The 19820-nt window shown below is 40.3% G+C and overlaps 3 protein-coding genes across 6 annotated transcripts; 2 read left to right on the top strand and 1 right to left on the bottom strand.

The window, feature by feature from the left end:
- The first annotated feature begins 1015 nt into the window (after positions 1-1015).
- Positions 1016-9062, top strand: meiob (meiosis specific with OB-fold). 4 transcript variants are annotated; one of them, XM_088613183.1, is made up of 15 exons: positions 1017-1339; positions 1791-1870; positions 2780-2837; positions 3462-3593; positions 3834-3906; positions 4312-4507; positions 5149-5249; positions 5350-5402; positions 5481-5576; positions 6279-6377; positions 6756-6909; positions 7300-7486; positions 7827-7913; positions 8376-8517; positions 8851-9062. In XM_088613183.1, the coding sequence occupies exons 2-14, from the start codon at positions 1802-1804 to the stop codon at positions 8481-8483; spliced, it is 1413 nt and encodes a 470-aa protein (XP_088469309.1). In that variant the 5' UTR covers positions 1017-1339; positions 1791-1801; the 3' UTR covers positions 8484-8517; positions 8851-9062. The 4 variants fall into 4 exon arrangements, with proteins under 4 accessions (XP_088469310.1, XP_088469311.1, XP_088469309.1 ...); XM_088613184.1 differs by having other exon boundaries at positions 1016-1339; positions 8338-9062; XM_088613182.1 differs by having other exon boundaries at positions 1018-1339; positions 8376-9062.
- A 646-nt stretch (positions 9063-9708) lies between these two features.
- On the bottom strand, positions 9709-10505 carry fahd1 (FAH domain containing oxaloacetate decarboxylase 1). Its single transcript, XM_088613213.1, has one exon. It carries the CDS (start codon positions 10503-10505, stop codon positions 9846-9848), a length of 660 nt encoding a protein of 219 aa, XP_088469339.1. The 3' UTR covers positions 9709-9845.
- Positions 10506-10907: 402 nt separating this feature from the next.
- On the top strand, positions 10908-18216 carry LOC148645023 (hydroxyacylglutathione hydrolase, mitochondrial-like). The gene is made up of 9 exons (XM_088613208.1): positions 10908-11042; positions 12367-12539; positions 12954-13018; positions 13697-13814; positions 14153-14261; positions 14776-14879; positions 15726-15827; positions 15995-16074; positions 17310-18216. Exons 1-9 carry the CDS (start codon positions 10916-10918, stop codon positions 17407-17409), a joined length of 978 nt encoding a protein of 325 aa, XP_088469334.1. The 5' UTR covers positions 10908-10915; the 3' UTR covers positions 17410-18216.
- Positions 18217-19820: the final 1604 nt, after the last annotated feature.

Genomic DNA, 19820 nt, shown 5'->3' with positions numbered 1-19820 from the left:
ATGAGTACAGGAGGTCACATCGAGATTTGGCTGCTCAGCTGGCAGCTAGGGAGGGAGAGGCCTTCTAACCAAGAGCTGGAAGCTCAGACTGTAGTGCCCTGTGAAAAGGCTTAGTGCGGAGAAGGAATACTAGATTTATACTATCTTTCAGGCACGAACTTTGTCCTGCCGTTATTTAACTCTTAAAAACAAGAGGAACTATCTCAAATATTCATTCGTTCTGCCATAAGTCAGGGTCTCTGTTGATAGTCTCCTGGTGTGTCTGATAACATGCTTTCAACCTATAATTCCACAGTCTGGCGATATTATACAGAATGACCACACGTATTTAGTGTTGTCAACCCAATACGCACTGACCTTGGCTCACTGACTGCAATCCAGCCAGAGTAACTGAGAATCGCAATAAGATCATTTCAAAGAGTGAAAAGTCAGGAGAGAACAATAGAACCGTTACAAACAAAAGAAGGTCACTCAGCCCTTCTGGACTGTTTGGTAGTTAGTAGCTTATTGACCAAAGGATCTCCTCCATTTTTCTCCCTGGCAGCTACCTCCCTAGTTCATTCCTCACAAGGAGGGGAATTTTATCAGCCCCTTCCAGGCGGGTTAATTCAAACATTAAAATATGATATCCTTTATCACTTCATACTGCACATCTCCAAAGACATCTCACCCAGACCTTTCATGATGTAAGCCAGTCAACTGCGGCTTTAATGAAATGTGTTATACTTAAGGTAAGGTAAAATAAATCACTGGATGACACACCCGAAGAAGGCTCCACAGCCGAAACGTTGTGTTTCTTTTCTTCTCTTTTCAGCATGGAACAAACCTTTATTTACTTTGTTTAGTTAGATTACTGTTTCGGATGTCTGCATTACTATTTTAGTCACCGAGGCAATTTCATTTTATTGTTACTCTTAAGATTTACATGCAATTCCCTGTGCTTCATTCAGGAGAAATGCGATATAGGATATTCTTATTCACCGTCGCACTATTTAATAAAATTAGTGTAATCACCATGTTTAGTATATCTTTAACGGAAAACAAAATAACGAGCACTCACGCAAACAAGAGTAAAGCTGACCTATTACCAGATAGCAGAAGCGATGGATAAATATAGATATATTTTATTCTGAAATATATACTGTAATTCATCCTTCTCGAAGGGTCCAGACTGTGAGGCTGTCACGCGCATCACTGCGCCTCGGCGCGTCAGGTCTGGACGCCATGTTGGTCAGCCCGTGTTAAATTCTTCTTGAACGACGCTTTTCTTTAATTCACTTACGGGATTTGATCAACCCAATTGGCTTCGACAGAAGTAAACGTTTTCGGCATTTCCGCGGTAAAACAGTTTATTTTATATTATTTGTATTTAAATGTTAAAATATTCCGTATCTTGTGTCTGTACATGTTGTTGTGATTATGCCAGATTTCCGAAGTCCGTCCAGCAGTAACAAGGAAAGGAAATCACACCTTCGTACCTAGAGCCCTATCAGTCGGTTAAACCTATTCCCAGTAAACTAAAAGACAGAGAAAATAAACTCAAACTCTAAAGGGTTTGGAATGTCGTATTCAGCATCTAATATATACCTTAAAACAGTACTGAATTTGGTAGGCCATATAAAACCGAGTTACTGTTTAACAGTTATCTTTTTGACGGACCAGAACAGGCTATATCGGTGGCCAGTTTATATAAGGGCTGGATGGCAGCTTTTGGAGAAGGTCCTGCTTATGTTAACCACCCAATGCAAATCATTTTATTACCACTAACTGTACTTTATGTTCATTTATAGGTTGTGAAAAAATGTCATTTAATGCTCCACTTCAGAACTGCATTTCCATATCGGACCTGCACCCAAGCACCACTCATCCTGTAAGTAAAATATTAGTAGTGGTAGTAGCAGCAGTAATAGTAGTAAAAATTAGCCTTAACATTTGGTTAACTTGGTGTGTTTATTTACTGTAGCTCCTTGTTTTTCTCCCTCTCTGAAAACATTACTTGTGCATTACAGTCCTTAATGAGGTCTTAAATTCACTACCAATTTCACTGAAAAGTAGCCTAAAAGTTAAATTCTTCTTGAATAGTGAGTGTGTATTTATCAATTGAAATTGCTTGGTGCTTTGTTTTCTCAGGTTGCTTAGCTGGCCATGTTTTACCATAGTTTGTTTTTTCTTTGTTGTAGAAATGTATGGTATTTATACAGTGTATCTGTCTATTAGCCCCTACTGTCTGTACAACCATCTGAAGAAAAGTAGAAGAGTGTTGTCTTGAATCCACAAGGGTGAAAATCGGATCTGCACTGTATCTGTATCGTACTGAGTGGGGTGTCCAACGTATTGCTAGATTCTTGTTCTTGTTACACTTTGCAGTTAGTAATAACATTCCTTTAGCTGCATACTTACAGTATGTTACATTTTATTTGTTTACAATTTGTTTAAATGTCACTTGTAATGACATTTTTCAATGACAAGTCAATGAAGTGAGGCATGCCAAAACATCAATATGTAATATCGTGCTGCAGATTGTTTTCTAAAATGGACTGAATTCTGAAGCATTACTTAATTTTTCAGCATTAATAAAGAACTACCGTGGAACTACATTATAGTAGTTCTCAAAAGCTAAACTTACTTTGAAACCACAGAATTGCAGTACTCAGCAATTGAGGCCATGTAGTATAAAACGTGGATTGTGTAAGTTTGTAAATGTTAAAAACATTTTGTAAATATACTTGTGCATAAAGGTTTATGACTCATTACAATTGTATATTTATGTGTTTTGCAGAATGTCGAAGGAGTTGTTATTGGCAAGACCGATATCAAAGGCTTTCCAGACAGAAAAAGTTGCGTACAGTATATTTTTAGTGGTAATTAAATGAAGACTGACTCTTAAGGAATTTATTTTTTACATATAACTATTTTATTACTTGAAAAGTAAAACTTTTTAAAAACATTTTTTAAGATCCACCCATATTACAGAACAACCACATTTTATTTGATTTGACTGTTGTTATGAAATTACCTCTATAAATTATATGACCAATTTTTTAATGCAACTCCACTTAAGGAGCCCAACAGTTTCTTTTCCTTAATTCATTTATTGGGCTGATTGTAAAGCTCTGAGTTCACACTGCCATCTAATGGTGACTTGAGATTTTTATTACTTATGCTGTGTTCCTAATATTTAAAATGATCTTAAAATAGTTTAAAATAGCATAGGTTATTTACTCTTTATGATATTTTTGTTTTATGCACTTTTGCTTCAAATACCCAGGAAGACATGAGACAGATTATGCATACTGTATGTGATAAATGGACTTAGGTTCTGTGAATATAAGCCTTTAAGATGTGTTGTAAATGATAAATGTCCAAAATACAAACATTTGTCATTTTATCACTGTGTGTTTACATCATGAAAGAAAAAATGATGGTTGTTCAGTTTCTGTTACTGTCATGTTTGTATTCAGATATTGGGTCAGAAAGACACACATTCAGGTTTACAATTAAGGATTCTCCTGACCATTTCATCAATGTTTTTTCCTGGGGAAGAGAGAATTTTATCCGTGCCTTGTCAGACAGTTTCAGAATTGGAGACTGTGGTAAGACAACGTCAGTGTCTTTTAGTACTCCATGCTTTGCTTTTTTCTGTTTTGAAATGACCAATAATCACTTTAAGCCGAGTAGGCTGTCAACACTATTGAATAACCTTGAATATTTGTAGGCAGCTGTGCTGCATAATGAAAATATATTGTATTGATGTAGGAGACTTAGAGATTTTTTTGCTGGTGAAATTGTTTTAATTTACTTGCTATTGACAAGGTCGTCTGCCTTTATTACAGTTGTAATTGAAAACCCTTTAATAGTAACCAAAGATGTGGAGAAAGAGGAGCAGTTCAACCCATCAACCCCAAGGCAAGATATAAAGTGCCCCCCGAAATATTTCTGGGACTATATTATATACAGTTTATAATTTGTAAATGCTGTATATATTTTCCCTTGACAATTAAGGCTATAAACAGTTACAAAGTGTGTTGCTTGTTCCATTTTGAATTTGAACGTTTACTCCTCAGTAACTAAAGATTTGCAAACTGACGGTTTAGGTAGCACTTTACCTAAAACAGTTAAGTCAATAATTATCTCAATTAAGCTATTAAGAGCTCAGGTGAAAAAGAAGATCTTATGGCTCTCCAGGAACAAGGGTGAGGAGCACTGCTTTGTAATTCCACTATGTCTGACTGGGTCTTTTTCATCTATTTCACTTAAGAGATGTGAAAGCCAAGCAAATTTCAAAACAAGTTCACATGCTTCTATTTTCAGCTTCTACAAACTGTTAGTGAGCGAAAACCATTCAACTGTCAGGGTATGCTCTGACATAGAAAGAGAAACCAGGCTTCTTTCTTTATTCCATCTGCCTGTGAAGGATTCTCAAGATTTCTACCCACTGGGGGACATTATTGCCAATGGGCAGAGCCTTGATGGAAAAGTTATAAATATTCTGGCAGCAGTTCGATCGGTAAGCACCTCTGTCTAGTTTTATTAATTCCCGATTCAAAGACATTAGATTTAGGGACCATTGACTGCCTTTGTCCATAAAAATGTCCAGTAGGAGCGCAGGGTGAGACCTTTAGTGAATGCTTGTAATATAGTTTATGACACTTATCCACTGCCAGGGATCTCCCAGAGGTGGTGCATATCTATCTGAGTTCAGCTGGTATTAAGAGTATTGTAGTTCATTGTAGTTCATCAGTGCATTTGATGGACAGGCAGTTATAAGGTCTGTGGCCCATTTGTCTTGTGTCAGAAGTATTCTGCTTAAAAAGCTAAGAAAGGATAGCTTTCTTAAAATGTAGATGATTATGGCAATACGCATGTCTCTGATTCAGTTTCATTTTCCACAACAGGACAAAGGTCCAAATCTTGCAGTATTACAGTTGGCTTTTCCAAATTGTAGTGTTCTGCTGGGGGAAATTAATGGAACATTCTAATTTTGCATACATTACATTAAAGTCATCACAGGAATTAACAGTGAGAATACAGATGTTTTACAGATTAAAATATTTAAATGCGTATGTGTTTTACAAAGGCCAGGAGCAATACAGAAAATAGTTTCATTCAGATTTGTTTTATATTTAAGTGTATATGTGTTGTACATAGGTTGGTGGACCAAAGTATTTCACAACAGCAGACAGGCGCAAAGGACAGAGGTGTGAAGTAAAGCTATTTGATGAAACTGTACCTTCCTTTCCCTTGATCTGGTAAGCTGCAGGAGAAATGGTTAAAGATACAGATCAAATAAGTTTTAAAATGCTGTTTTGGATATGTTCATGTTTTGTGATGAAATTATCTCTAATTTAGCTGGGACAATGAAGCCATTCATCTTGCTCAGACATGGATCCCAATAGAGACAGGTACAGAAATTTATAACATGAAAAAGAACGGGATGAACTCTTTTTTGAATTATTGACTTGATGTTTTTTTAATTGCAGTGCTCTTCATTGCTGATGCCCGAATTACATTTGACAGGTTTCGTCACAGTATGGCTGCAACAGTTACTTCGAAAACAATCATTACTGTCAACCCTGGTAAGAGCAGGATGAAACCAAGAAAAAATATAACTAGATTCATAGGTTCAGTGTAACCACTAGTTAAATTACCTAAACTTGTCTCATTATTGCCAAAGCTATTTCAATTTACCTGGCTGTAGCCTCATTTCCAGGTGTTTCTTTTTAAGTAAAACCTCATTATTTATTCTAGGAATAAAATGTTAGAGACTTGGCCCATATGTAACCTTATATAGCTAAAAACCCTCTGTTAAATGCATGAAACCTAAGCCACCCTTTTCTCTAATGCTCCTTTGAAACATACTGATAAATTGTTCTTACTTCGGGATCCTAGAAGAAATTCTACACTGCACTGCAGGTGATATACAGTATGGGACACTTCAAAACAAGTTTCTTCACACGTATATATTCCATACTCAGTAACGCATGGAAAGAACCTTTAAGCATCGTAGAATAGTGTCAGTGACAAGCCACTGCTTAATTTACTTTGGACACACTTCCCATATGGTTCATTACTACTGTCTATCAATCTAAATAGTAATTGAAAACCAAATGGTAACCTTACAGTTCTGCTCCGGGTTTATAGAACTGCATGTTATGGAAGAGTAGATTTGAATTACAGCTGCTAGAGCAGGATGTCAAAATTATTGGCTTGTAACTGATATATTTTTATATTTTACTTGAATAATGTATTTGAATTTTTTATGTTCATAAATGTTTTAGACACAAAAGAAGCCAATCTGCTGTTCAACTATGCCGGGGAGTTTGTTAAAACTGGAGGATTGGATGACCCAGATGACCTGGCAGCAGATGGAGTGAACTGTATGTAACATGGTATAATAAATGCATACAGATGTTATAATTAGTTGTTATACAATATGTGGATTTGCTTGACAGAAACTGATTTATTTATATTATTCATCTTAATTATTTGGCTGTTTAGTAATCTGTAAACAGCTTTCCTAAATACTGGCCTTCCTTTTTCCTTTCTTTCCATAACTCCAATACTGCTTAGTTTACTGCTTGGGCTTAATGCATAACAATGCATCCATAATTTATCTATTTTTCAGTGGAATCTTGTTGATGTATTTACTGTGTCTCAGTCTTGATGCTTTGACATTATAGTGATCTGTAAACAGCTTTTTTATAAAGGTTTAGGGTCGGTGAATGAAATGCACTTATGATTTGTTTTATTTTCAGTGGACTCTATTGTTGATGTATTCACTGTACATCAGCTGAAACTCAGAGCCCATGAAAATCTTGATGGGCCTGACTCCATCTATGGAATCACGTATGCCTTCGTCACTACAATGAACCTTGACTCATCTTGTTCCAAATTAATACGAAACAGGTGGTGAGTTCTGTTTGTAATGAATTTTCATTAAGTGCTTGCCTTTCAACAGCTATCTTCTTAAAATATAGCTGTTTAAATGTCAAAGCAAATACCTTTACAGTTATTTTTTAATTGTTCTTATACACAATGACATGTGTGGTTTAACAAAGGATGGCGTGCTTTGTTCCAAATAGAAATCTAGTATCAGATGTCAGAAATAATGTGTTTCTAATTCAAACGTCTGATCTTTACACAAAGCCAGGGAGCAGTGCTTAATTTCAAAGTGACTATACTTTTAATAGAGTAACAGCTTCTGATCTTGTTTATGTTACCAAAGTAATACAAATTCATAAGCACACAGTGTGTAATCTCTTGGAACAAGGTGATGAAAATATCGTCTTCACATTTTAGTGCAAGATGCATGTTTTTGATAAATGAAGAAACGCAGAGTTGCTCCAGCATCACATGCAGTGAGTCAGGAAATCCTACAGAAGCCATTGCAAGCTTTGATTTGCTGGTGGACCTCACTGATCACACTGGCACTCTGAAGTCCTGCAACCTGTCTGGCACTGCAGCAGAAAAAACACTGGGCTGCACTGTGAGTATCATGACCACTGCATATGGTTTGTTTCTAATACTTTATGTACTTTTTCACAATGCTCTTGAAAATGTACATAAATGCATTCTTGTCTTTTAACCTCCATGTGTGCTGTCATTTAATAGGCAGTATATTTTTCACAATGTCCAGATACAAATACAGTTATTTTATAACTTTTCTTTGTATAATTGCAAGTTGTGAATAATTTTGTAAGTTTATAAGTTTTATTATGCTTGCTTGAAATGTAAATTCCATTTTATTTCAGCGATGTACATCTATTTGAAAAATAAAAGTTAGTTTGCGTAACACCAGCTTGGATGATTATTTAATTTGTTGACAGGCTGAAGAGTTTATTTGTCTGACAGAAGGGCAGAAGACAGCCCTGAAATGGAAATTCCTTCTGGAAAGGTGCAAAGTTTACCATAAGGTTTGAAAATATATCTTTTATCAGGTTGTTTTTACATGTATAATTCTTTCTTTCATTTCAAAAGTGTAATAGATATTTTTCTACATTCCAAGACACAAATACATTTGGAAGGTTACTTTTATAGTGTTATCCCACCACATCGGTTTAGTATTTTCAAAGAACAAATTGCTCACTGATACAACATTAATTTCCGTCACTGAGTTAACCAGGTTTCAGACTACTCCAATAATGACAATTACCTCTTAATGCCATTACTTCTAGAACCAAAGATTTGTAAATATTTCTAGTATTTAGAGATTTACTTCTAAAGTTGTAAGTATATGACCTGTTGCTTTTGGTTTTCTAACTTGATTTTAATTCCCTCCTTTTACATTGAAATTTCTCTTAACTCTACTATATGTTTCCTCCTTTCCTAAACTCCCAGCCTACCACAGTCATCGAGTTTAAGCTGTTTATTTCCAGGTGCTTCCAGCCCCCAATTCCAGAAGTGGTCTGAGGGTGAATGTGCTGTCCTGCACACTGGCTGACCCTGTGGAAACAGGACAAAGCTTTTCGAGATCAGCAATGTGAACCCAGAATACGAAACAGGCAGAAGTCCAGGACGGTATTGTTAATTTTGCCTTTTTTCAAAAAAGAATACACTATCCAAACATCTGCCCTCTATGAGCTAAATGATCAAATATTTTTATTGCTGAATTTTAACATCTGGCGTTTAAAGACTTTTAAGTCATTTACTGTTAATTTGAATAAAATTAGCCAAATGTGAGATAGGATATAATTTATCTTGTACATTTTCTGATCTCCTTTTTATCAGATTTTTGGTGCACACATATTAACTGAGTGATGCAAGGTTCTTATTAATGAAATTCTCTGATAGTTTTTTTTTAAATGTCATGATAGCTTTTATTTTCTTTACATCACAATGTGATTATTGCAGGGTACAAAGTGAAGTAAATGTTCAAGAACTGAAAGGAAAGTAGAACCTCATAGTTGCCATTTTCAGAAAACCCGAGTAAGGTGTCTTGAATGAGTGCAGGTCCATTGTGAAATGATTGGAATTGTATTTCTCAACTATACACACACGAATGTAATTGAGAGCATTGAGCCTGACGGATGGTTAATGGAAAATAAATGGAGAAATGTAGAGAATCTGATGTTTTTTTTTGTGTAAAGAAGTAAGTCATTGCATTGTGTTTAGAATTGCTTCTCAAGTTTGTTTTCTAACAATATTAAGTTATTATAAAGCTCAGGTTGATGCTTAACCGGCTCACAACACCAAACTCAGCAGGCTGGGAAGGGGAGTTGGAGAGAAAATAATAACACTTTATTAACCCTTTAGTTTCTTGAATTAGGAATTTGTCTTTTCACATACCCTAGCTTGCTCTCTTTGAGACACACAGACAGGGAGAGGGCATGGGGTCAGAGCGCAGGGTCAACCATTGTACAGTGCCCCTGGAACAGTTGGGGTTAACTTGCTTTGCCGGATTCCTCTGCCGGCTGCAGGATTTGAACCAGCAACCTTCCAGTCACAGGCGCAGATCCTTAGGCACAGAGCCACCGCTCCACCCCATATCCTTGGTCTATGTGTTTTGCAAAACAAGCTTGCATCTTTTTTGACCTGGAAACATTCTTCTCAGAATTCCTGCAGTAGTTCCGATTCCCAGGTTATAGGAAATGATTACTACAGCGCAAGGAATATAGGAATCCATGACTATGGTCCTCCATTCTTACGCTTCCATTTTTTTTTTTAATTTTGGGGAACATTTGAGCAGGCAAACAGATATTACCGAGTAAATTTAGTGAGATTAAAATGTACTTTAATTTTTACAAAGGTGTTTTTAAAAATATATATCGGCTTTTTTTTATTATTATTATTATTCTCCGACATCTGGCTGGAAAGTCTTGTGTGTCCTAACGGCGCGTCCCCAGCTGTCACAGCCTGTCGACTCGGAAAGTCATGCTGAGGACGCCCTCGATGCCGGCCTGCACCTCGTCGTGCTCCTGCACGCTCGACACCCCCCTGGGCGTGCCGGTCAGGATCAGGTCGCCCTCCTCCAGCGTGATGACCTCGCTGATGTAGCTGATGAGGAAAGGGATGGAGAAGATCATCTGCGAGGTGCTGCCCTCCTGGCGCAGCTGGTCGTTCACCTTCAGCCACAGCCGGACGTTGCCGGGGTCCGGGAGCCTGTCCCTGGTGATGAACTCGCTGACGGGGCAGGACGTGTTGAAGGCCTTGGCCAGGGTCCAGGGCAGGCCTTTGGACTTGCACTCCTCCTGCACGTCCCGGGCCGTCATGTCCAGGCACAGCGCGTACCCAGCCACGTGGTCCATCGCGGCCTCCTGCGGGATCACCGTGCCCCCCCTGCCGATGACCACCCCCAGCTCCACCTCATGGTGCAGGTTGGTGGAGTAGACCGGCAGCAGGATGGGGGACCCCTCCCTGACGTAGGCAGAGGGGGGCTTGAGGAACAGCACCGGCTCGGAGGGGATGGCGTTTTTCAGCTCCTTGGCGTGGTCCGCGTAATTCCTCCCGACGCAGATAATCTTCCTGCCCCATTCCCAGAATCTATTTAAATTTCTCGCGGAAGCCATGCCTTAAAAAAGATGCCTTTTGAGTCCGCACCACTTGTTATAAGCGTGCGAATGTGAACGCACCTTATCCCGCTGTTCACCGATAACATACAAGCCGCACTAGACCTTTGGACAATGCAGAAGCGCAAGGCTTGCTACGGCGTGCCAGGAGTGCCAAAACAACTCCGGACCCGGGCAACGGTCCCCCGAGTCTTTACATTAGTGACACGTTTACGGACGGGCATCATAAAACGCGTGCATGCTGGACCTTCGACAACGGAGGGCACAAGTTAAATAATATTTATACTTGTTAATCCACGCTGGTAACCCTATCATCACTTGGCTTCTACGGCATCACGCGAAACTGCCAGCGACACACCCCCGTCTGGGATTGGCTGAGCCTGGGCAGGTCAAAGTTGAAAAGTAATGACATGATATACTTCAAACCCCAACAGTGTTCAGTTCCTGCACGGACGCTAATATTAACACCTGCTATGTACAGGTCACTGGCGAGTGCCTGCGCTCTCGGTGTCTTAGGAGCTGCTGCGTGTAAACTTGGTACGTTTCTACACGACTGAAGCTTTTAGTGTTGCCGCGACGCACCGTGAGTTCGTTTTGGCTCTGACCAAAACGTCCTGTCTGGTCGGATTTTAACGATTTAGTCTCTGTCAGCCTTAGGAAAAGGTACTGCATATTACATCAGCTCCCTTGAGTTTGGATATCTCCGGATGCCGCAGAAAAACAGTAGTTCCTGTTCAGTGTTTATTTCAGTGTACGTCAAGTTAAATGAAATACACACAGTATATAGCTTTGTAGTTAATTTAAACTGTGAAAAGAACTACGGTTGTTTAGCAAAAATTACACACTTAACCCTCCCTCTTTTTTTATAGAAATGCTGTTTCGTTTTTAAATCGTGACAAAAACTGGTACAGTTCGTTCTTATTGTGTTACATAATTTGATGCGTCATCCCCAGAAGTAAAGTTTCCTTGGATAAGGATTTTAATCTTGTCACGCCTCGCTAAAACTAAAAACTGGACAGAGTCCAGCGATAGGCATGAATGCAGTTTAAATTCATTACACCAAAGTAATGCAAACCATTTAGCAGTAAAGTCTGATTGCACGGAAGAATGAGCATAATTGAATATATACACGAGTCGCTGGTCTTCATTTGATCCTCCCCTTTAAAATACATGGTTCAGTTTATTCTTACAGAAGCCCTAACAAAAACGATGCCGTCATTCTTTGGCAGCATCGACTGACAGCGGACACTTGTTGCTGTACTAGTGAATATACAGTATTAAATGTATACATTATTTTTTTTGCAACTTTGCAACGGTCAAGATGTGTTCCTAGTCTTTACCTTGCAGCATGGAATGAACCTTTACAGTATAAAATGTTCTGTGTGCGTGGAGTAATACTGGTGTAAAACCTCATTCAACGTAATGTTGACGATGATGTTGTTGTCAAGAAATAAGGACCAAGTAATAGGTTTATTCCATGATGAAAAGAGAAGGAAAGAAACACAACCTTCCAGCTGTGGAGCCTTCTTCGGGAGTGTCACAGGCGAAACGTTGTGTTTCTTCCCCCCCCTCTTTTCAGCCTGGAAAAAACCTTTACTTGTTCCTTTGCAGCCTACGCAGGCTGACCCAGCTACATACTTGAACTGCTCTGTCAAGAAATAGTCCTTCCCAGAATTTGGGGGGCGCACAGACTCCTTCCTTCCAAAATGAAGGGGATTTTGGGTGTAAATAAGAGGATATACTGTACATAGATCTATGTTCATATCCAGTTCAGCATAACAATAGGTATGAATCCAGAGTCAGTCCTACTTACTTGCCCAGATAAGTGGTTCAGCAGGAGCTGAAGCTCTCTCCCTCTCAGCCCTTGCCCAGGCCCGTGCAGCCTGCCTCCACTCCTCCCGGCGGTCTTCGCTGGTCTCTCAGGCAGACATGAAGGTGGAGCTGCTTCCGGCACTGACCGACAACTACATGTATCTCCTCATCGACGAGGAGACCCGGGAGGCCGCCATCGTGGACCCAGTGGAGCCCCAGAAGGTATCTCTGTGGGTTTTCGGGGAGGAATTGGAGGAAGGCGAACCAAGAATACAAAATAGGTCCAGGGCATCATGCACCATGCTGCCTTTTTTGAAAAAAAAAAACACTATCCACACACCCTCCATTCGTGCACGAAATTATCGGAAACTCTTAGTGCTGAGTTCAAATTTTTTTGAAGACTTGTTTATCAAATATAGTTAGTAATATTTGAGAGGAAATACAATTTGTTGTTTAGTTGTGCACAAAGTAAGTGGAACCGTGCCGTAAGTCTTCAAAAAGACTGTTCATGTTCATCATGCGACTGTCTGATGTAATGTCTTCCCAAGCACTTGTTTCGTTTAGTGTATAGTCAGATATAGAATTTCATGGGCCGCTGCATTTGGAAATCTTGCTTGCTTTCTGTGTCTTGTTTAGGTTGTGGACGCCATCAAAAAGCACAGAGTAAAGCTTACTACTGTCCTTACAACACATCATCACTGGTGAGTTTTACTTTGCGGTAAGTGCTAGAAAGTGCTTCTGCTCAGAACGACCATGACTGAATTAAGGTCATACTTGAGGTTTCCATAGGAACCACATCCCTAGTGATGTGAATCAGACTGGTTTCCCTAGGGACCACGCCCCAAATTGTGTGTGTATGACTGGTTTCCATAGAGACCACATCCCTAATGATATGTATCAGACTGGTTTCCATAGGGACCGCATCCCTAATGGTGTGTGTCTGACTGGTTTCCATAGGGACCACATCTTTAGTGATGTGTGTCTGACTGGTTTCCATAGGGACCACATCCCTAGTGGTGTGTTTCCGACTGGTTTCCATAGGGACCATGCCCCAGGTGTTGTGTGTCTGACTGGTTTCCATAGGAATCACATCCCTAATGGTGTGTGTCTGACTGGTTTCCATAGGGACCACATCTTTAGTGATGTGTGTCTGACTGGTTTCCATAGGGACCACATCTTTAGTGATGTGTGTCTGACTGGTTTCCATAGGAATCACATCCCTAATGGTGTGTGTCTGACTGGTTTCCATAGGGACAACATCCCTAGTGGTGTGTGTATCTGACTGGTTTCCATAGGGACCACATCCCTAGTGATATGTGTCTGACTGGTTTCCATAGGGACCACATCCCTAGTGATGTGTGTCTGACTGGTTTCCATAGGGATCATGCCGGGGGCAACGAGAAGTTGGTGAAGCTGGTTTCAGGACTGAAGGTTTATGGAGGGGATGACAGGGTTGGAGCCCTCAGCCAGAAAGTAACACACTACAACACCTTCAAGGTAAGGAGCCAGAGGAAATTTGAACTGTCTTGATGTGACACTATTTTAGTCAAAGATGGAACACATCACGTAGCAAATAGTTGGAACAAAGCTGCAGTTCAATTAGGACCTCGCTAGTAGGAAACTTCCAACAATTTAAGCAAGTTGACATTTAATGAAGTGTGTTATTGTGTTCACCATATAAGGTTTTAAAAATTATTTGACAATTTCTACTTGTCTTATTATGTTTGTTCATAAATATGTCAATAATAATAAAAATACATAACTAAATAGCAATTTCTTTAAAAGAAGATCCCACTATAGGCACAGCTAAACTTTATTTTTCCCTTTGAATATAGGTGGGCTCTTTGAATGTGAAGTGTCTGTTCACACCTTGTCACACATCTGGGCACATCTGCTATTTTGTCACAAAAGACGGTAGCACTGAACCCCCAGCTGTTTTCACTGGTAAGGGCAGGTCATTTAGGAGACATTGGGTGCGTCTTTGTCTTTTTTACAGAAACAGTGCAGCTCTGTGCTTGTGCTGCAAGTTCAAGTAACTCAAATGAAGCCCATGCTATAAATACAGGATTGCTTAGCTTAATACAGAAACTATGCTACATTTCACTCAGTCTTGTTTTTGATGTTTTGATGTGTTTGTGTGTACCTTCGAAGTGCAGGGTTTTATTTTAGGATTTAATGAACGTCTTCTCAGCAATTTGGAAATAAAGTGCCACATTTTTGGGGGTCAGAATGTACTGCTTACTGTATCCTGTTGTTTGGCTTTATGAATTAAGAGGCAATTGTCCAATCTTTTTCTTCTGTACGTTCTAATCACAACTCACAGTCAAGAATTACTAACTTGTACAATATCTTGATGCGATTGGCATGTTAGTGCATTATTCCTTTCCCATGGAAGCAATTTGCTTCACTGCTGTGTAATAGCCACTAAGTTTGATTTTATTCTATTGCTCGTTTTCAGGAGACACCTTGTTTGTGGCGGGCTGTGGGAAGTTTTTTGAAGGCACTGCAGATGAAATGTACAAGGCTCTGATCGACGTGCTGGGCAAGCTGCCTCCTGAAACTGTAAGTACGATATTTTACTGTACTGCCAAACCACAGTCACTACAGCAAAGGACTGCTCTGTTGCCTGAGCTTAAACGCATTTTGGGATTCTTACAAGTCTTGGACTTCAAAACAGTTTTCAAAAGAAGTTTGTTTTGTGAAGCGGGGCATGTATATATCTCACTTATCCAGCATCACCACTTAAGCACCTTATGAGAGCTGTTGATGGGGTCTGTTTATTTAGCCTCAAACAAAAGTTACACTAAGATGTCATAAAGCTGACTTGCTTTAGCAGCCCCAGTGGCTTAACGCTACATAATAAATGACAGGAACAACACCCACAAACAGGATAAACCAGACCAATGTCTGTTGCACATCAAAGGACAGAACCTAGAGCAAGACAGAGCAGGACAATATGTAATTACATATCAAAGAACAGGACAAGCACTCAGATTGTGAAACAAACTTTCTTCTGACTATATATAACAGCTGGGAAACCCTTGCAGGTTGTCTGTTCTGCGGGGCAGACCCAGCGTGCATTGATGTCATTATTGAGTTCAATAAAACTGAATTTGCACAAGACTGTGTCCTGCTCCTCCGATGAAGAATTTTTCTACAACATTTTGTATGAATCCATGCAAAGGAAATGAAGTCAGAAACTCTTCCCAGTCTCTTTCCTACTTTCTGATTGAAGGTTCCCCCCTTGAGAGAATCTTTAATAGGCCACTGCCCTTCAGTAATACCAAACTAAAATGCTTCCTTCTTTTAAAAGCATGGCTGAAATGAATTGTCAGTCTGAAATGAAAACGAGCATGTTTCCGCTGCTAGATTTTGTTCTCACTTGGTAAATGTGAGTTTCTGTTTCAGCGGGTTTATTGCGGACACGAATATACCATCAACAACCTTAAGTTTGCCCAACATGTGGAGCCAAAGAACGAGGCGATCAGGAAAAAACTTGCCTGGGCAAAGGTAATTTTTTTTTTTTTTTGCCAGTGACATTAAAGTGATTTGATGACTGATGGGAGGGGCTTAGTCTTAGCGTGTCCTGTGAGCTCTTATCCTCAAAGATGAGCGAAGACACACCAGCCTTTTTCCGATCTGGTTCTGAAAGTAGCCCCTTGTCCACATTTTTCCAGGAGGTGTACAACAAAGGAGAACCAACCATCCCGTCCACAATGGCCGAAGAATTCACGTACAATCCTTTCATGAGAGTCAGGTATGGAGAGTAGAGCTGGACTTCCAAAAAGATTCAAAATATTTTATCCTCAAGACTAAAAACATTCACTGTATGTTGTGTGTATGCTGTAGCTGCTGATGAGATATTATCATCCGCTAAAACAATTTGGCGTGTTTCTCCTTGCTACTGTTATATTACTGTTTTTTCTTGATATTAATGGGGGCAGAGTGGTGGCACAGTGGCTAAGGATCTGCGCCTGTGGCTGGAAGGTTGCCAGTTCAAATCCCGCAGCCAGGAGAGGAATCCTACTCTGTTGGGCTCCTGAGCAAGGCCCTTAACGCCAACTGCTCCAGGGGCGCCGTATAAATGGCTGACCCTGTGCTCTTACCCCAAGCTTCTCTCTCCCCATCTGTGTGTCTCATGGAGAGCAAGCTGGGGTATGCGAAAAGACAAATTCCTAATGCAAGAAATTGTATATGGCCAATAAAGTGATCTCTCTCTTAATAATATGTCATTGATGCATTCATCCATCTTGACTAATCCAGTGATTAAAGTGACCTGTTTTGATGCCCATTAATACAGATGGGTTTGAGGGAGGAATCTGGGTACAGTGACTTGCTCCCAAGTACGTCTGCGTCCCCACCTGGGATCTCACTTTAAACCCTCTGCTCACGAATCCTCAGCCCTGATCTGTACACAACGCGGCCTCCTGCTTCCACTGGCTCAGAGGACCCCGGCTGTGTCTGTTTAACCCATTTAGATTTAGGATCCACATCCATCTTCTAGCCAGGTTATCCCATACAGGGTGGTGGGGGAGCTGGAGCCTATCCCAGCAGGTAACGTCCACAAGGCAGGATACACCTTGGATGCAGGGCTCACACAGATACAGACGCGCACACACTCACACCAAGGCCAGTTTTCCCAGAAGCCAGTTAACCTACCAGCATGTCTTTAGACTGTGGGAGATAACCAGGGCACCTGCAGGAAACCCACGCAAACACATGGAGAACATACAAACTCCACACAGTTAGTTTTAGGTTACCTTCCCTTTCTCGTTCACTCCCCATGTTGCGTGTTGTTATGTTCTGCTTCAGCACCCCGGTTTTTGACCCGTTCCACGTGCACGGTTTTAATCAACCAGGGTGCTTATGCATGTCTGCGGACTTTGTAAGGGCGCCATCGATCGAGCTAGATTTCTTCCTTCTTGTCCTCACCGAGTGGCACCACGCCGAACTGATTGGGCGCCCTCGTTTGATCCCTTGTCTCTGCTGCAGGGAGAAGGCCGTGCAGGAACACGTAGGGAAATCTGATCCCATTCCCACGATGGCCAGCCTCCGGAAAGAGAAGGATGGCTTCCGTGTTCCCAAGGACTGAGTCCAGAAGAGCTGGCTCTGCTGCAGAAGCTACTTTTTCCACTACAACTCATCCTAGTGCACAGCGAGCTGTCACTAACAACCTCAGTGCTTAATACTTTCACACTGTTGAAGTACATATATTTAAGTATAAATGTATCATTGCTCTGTAAATTGAATGTAAAAAAAAAGTTATATATTTTAATTATCTTTACAAACAAAAAGTAGCATCTTTCCTTTTCAAGGGACTCAAAACATTAAAAATAAGAAAAAAACAGGGAAAGAGTTAAGGTCAAATTGTCCTTCCAAACGTTATGTGCAATAGTGTGGTTTTTAATTTAGCAGAAGGCTATTCGTAACAAGAGGTGTGGAGATTTTCTGATTGTATTGTTGTACCATACGGGGGTTTTATTGATGATGACAGCAGTAATTTTCTTTTAAGACAATTTAGAGGGAGCCTTTTTTTTGCTGTACATTCTTAAAGTACCGCAGTGTTTCTTGCCCGCTGAAATGAAACGCAAAGTTCACTATAAATATAAATCCAGCATGGTTTGTACTTCCAGTTCTGTAGTTTATAGTCCCCTGCTGCATGTTCGTCTTCCAGCTGTTTAAGGGCACGACCAGTGCGATCAGTTTAAGTCAGCGAACATTGTGTCTCAGACATAATGTACATTTTGTACATTATTTGTCATGGTGTTAAATCCAAAAGCAGTAAAATACTTTCCATGGAATAGAAATGCAGATCATGTAGAGTTAAGAGTTTAACAGTACATTAAAGTCTGTGCACGATGCTCATGTACCAGCAATAAAGCATATTGTTAAAGATCAACAGGAGCACCAGCAGTGACTGTTTCTTTTGGCAAGTTTAAAAAAAAGCTAAATGCCACGGGACTGAATCCTGACTCTCTGAGGACCGGAGTGTAAAATCTTGGGAGCTGCACGGGGTTCAGTGCCTCGTGATGTTCAATTCGTTGAGTTGTCACGCTGTGTCACTAGAGCACTGGTGCAGCCATGGTGTGGAAAGCTTCAGTTTGGTACCAATAACCCCACTTTCAGGACACGCCTTACATAAACACTGCTTCCTGTGCTGCGTACTTTTGGAAATAGCATCACATGCAGCTCCTTGTATTTTGCTACAACAAAATAAAATTCAAAACTATTACATTATGCACATCAGGTACAGATACTTCCTCTTATGTACAGCTGCCAAATGTTTCTGAATGTTTTTTTTTGTTTAGTCAAGAAGTCTATGATCTGAAGAGCGCATGAAGTGGACAGGCGTTTAAAAAAAACAGTGGACAGAGTTGTGTGTCTTCAGTGGTGCTGCGTAGCTTTGTGCAGACGTCGATGTGCATTTGAATACTTATAGCATCTGGGTCCTGGATGTGCAGTTCTGAAGCTGAAGAATGCCATCTGTGGGTTTACTAGATCTCTTGAAAGCAGAGCTGACAGAAACTTTTCAACGGGTCCCATGTAGCCAGTGAACAATAATGAGCAGATTGAGTTTGTTAAGACCTGAGTTTGAGTGAAACCCTGTAGACACACACCAGCCCTCCAGGACCAGAACTATATGTCCCTGACCTGGATACACTGTTTGAGGAAGTATTCACTATAGTCAAAGAGCTTGTGGTAATTTTCTGAATTACTTAAAGGATTTCCAGAATTTAAAGCTACAAATAAGATCTCAAAGGTCCATTTCGTAAGTCATTTATTCCAGATCACGAGCCATGAACGTTTCCAATACATGTTCTCTCATACAGTATATTTTCAGTCGACCGTTTTCTTGACGTTAGAGTGCGAATGGATTGTGCGAGGTAGATTAATAATGCCTCGAGGGGGGATGGCTCTTCGGCTCGGTGGTTTGCTCTTTGGACTGGTAAGCGGATTGCAGCAGGAGGAAGTGCAGGAGGGATAGTGTTCTCGTCACGGTAAAATTCATGTGATGTTATTTTCAAGTCATGCTTTGAAATGCTGTCTATAGTTTCCACTGGTGCGGTGACGTGTCCTGTGAGGTTTATATTTCAAGGTCGCCTAAAGTAACAAGGCTTATGACTTTCTGTCGAGTCATAATGACAAAGTGTACCGAAGAAAACTAAAGATGTTAGATGTTAGATTCTATCTGGGGCTCTGCTGCGTTCAAGACTGCTAATAATTAGGTCATTTAAACCTCTGAAGCTTAACTGATTGTTTATTCATCTTTGATAATATGTTTAGTAATTGGAAGTCGTTAATTAAACGCTCATTTAATTAAAAAAATATTGTCGGTACTGTTTTCTGCTCGTAAATCAACGTTTGTTCTTCGGTCACCCCACTTCACGTGAGACTGGTCAGTACAGCAGGCGAAAACTGTACAGGACCCTGACAGGCTGAGTGCTTTTCTGCGTAAAACAAACGTAAAACAAGTTTTTGAAATAGCTTTTTCTTCCGTGGAAC

Source organism: Lepisosteus platostomus, chromosome 19 (assembly GCF_059453375.1).
Source record: "Lepisosteus platostomus isolate fLepPlt1 chromosome 19, fLepPlt1.hap1, whole genome shotgun sequence".
Taxonomy (NCBI): domain Eukaryota; kingdom Metazoa; phylum Chordata; class Actinopteri; order Semionotiformes; family Lepisosteidae; genus Lepisosteus; species Lepisosteus platostomus.
The sequence above is the reverse complement of the archived record's forward strand: the minus strand, read 5'-3'. Positions and strand labels throughout refer to the sequence as shown.

What these genes read in the sequence shown, in the direction of transcription:
- meiob (XM_088613183.1), top strand. Translation starts at nt 1,802, where the DNA reads ATGTCATTTAATGCTCCACTTCAGAACTGCATTTCCATATCGGACCTG. An exon ending in ACCCAAGCACCACTCATCCT is followed by an intron (nt 1,871 to 2,779) that starts GTAAGTAAAATA and finishes TGTGTTTTGCAG; the next exon opens with AATGTCGAAGGAGTTGTTAT. An exon ending in AAAAAACACTGGGCTGCACT is followed by an intron (nt 7,487 to 7,826) that starts GTGAGTATCATG and finishes ATTTGTTGACAG; the next exon opens with GCTGAAGAGTTTATTTGTCT.
- fahd1 (XM_088613213.1), bottom strand. Translation starts at nt 10,505, where the DNA reads ATGGCTTCCGCGAGAAATTTAAATAGATTCTGGGAATGGGGCAGGAAG.
- LOC148645023 (XM_088613208.1), top strand. Translation starts at nt 10,916, where the DNA reads ATGATATACTTCAAACCCCAACAGTGTTCAGTTCCTGCACGGACGCTA. An exon ending in ACCCAGTGGAGCCCCAGAAG is followed by an intron (nt 12,540 to 12,953) that starts GTATCTCTGTGG and finishes TGTCTTGTTTAG; the next exon opens with GTTGTGGACGCCATCAAAAA. An exon ending in GCAAGCTGCCTCCTGAAACT is followed by an intron (nt 14,880 to 15,725) that starts GTAAGTACGATA and finishes TTTCTGTTTCAG; the next exon opens with CGGGTTTATTGCGGACACGA.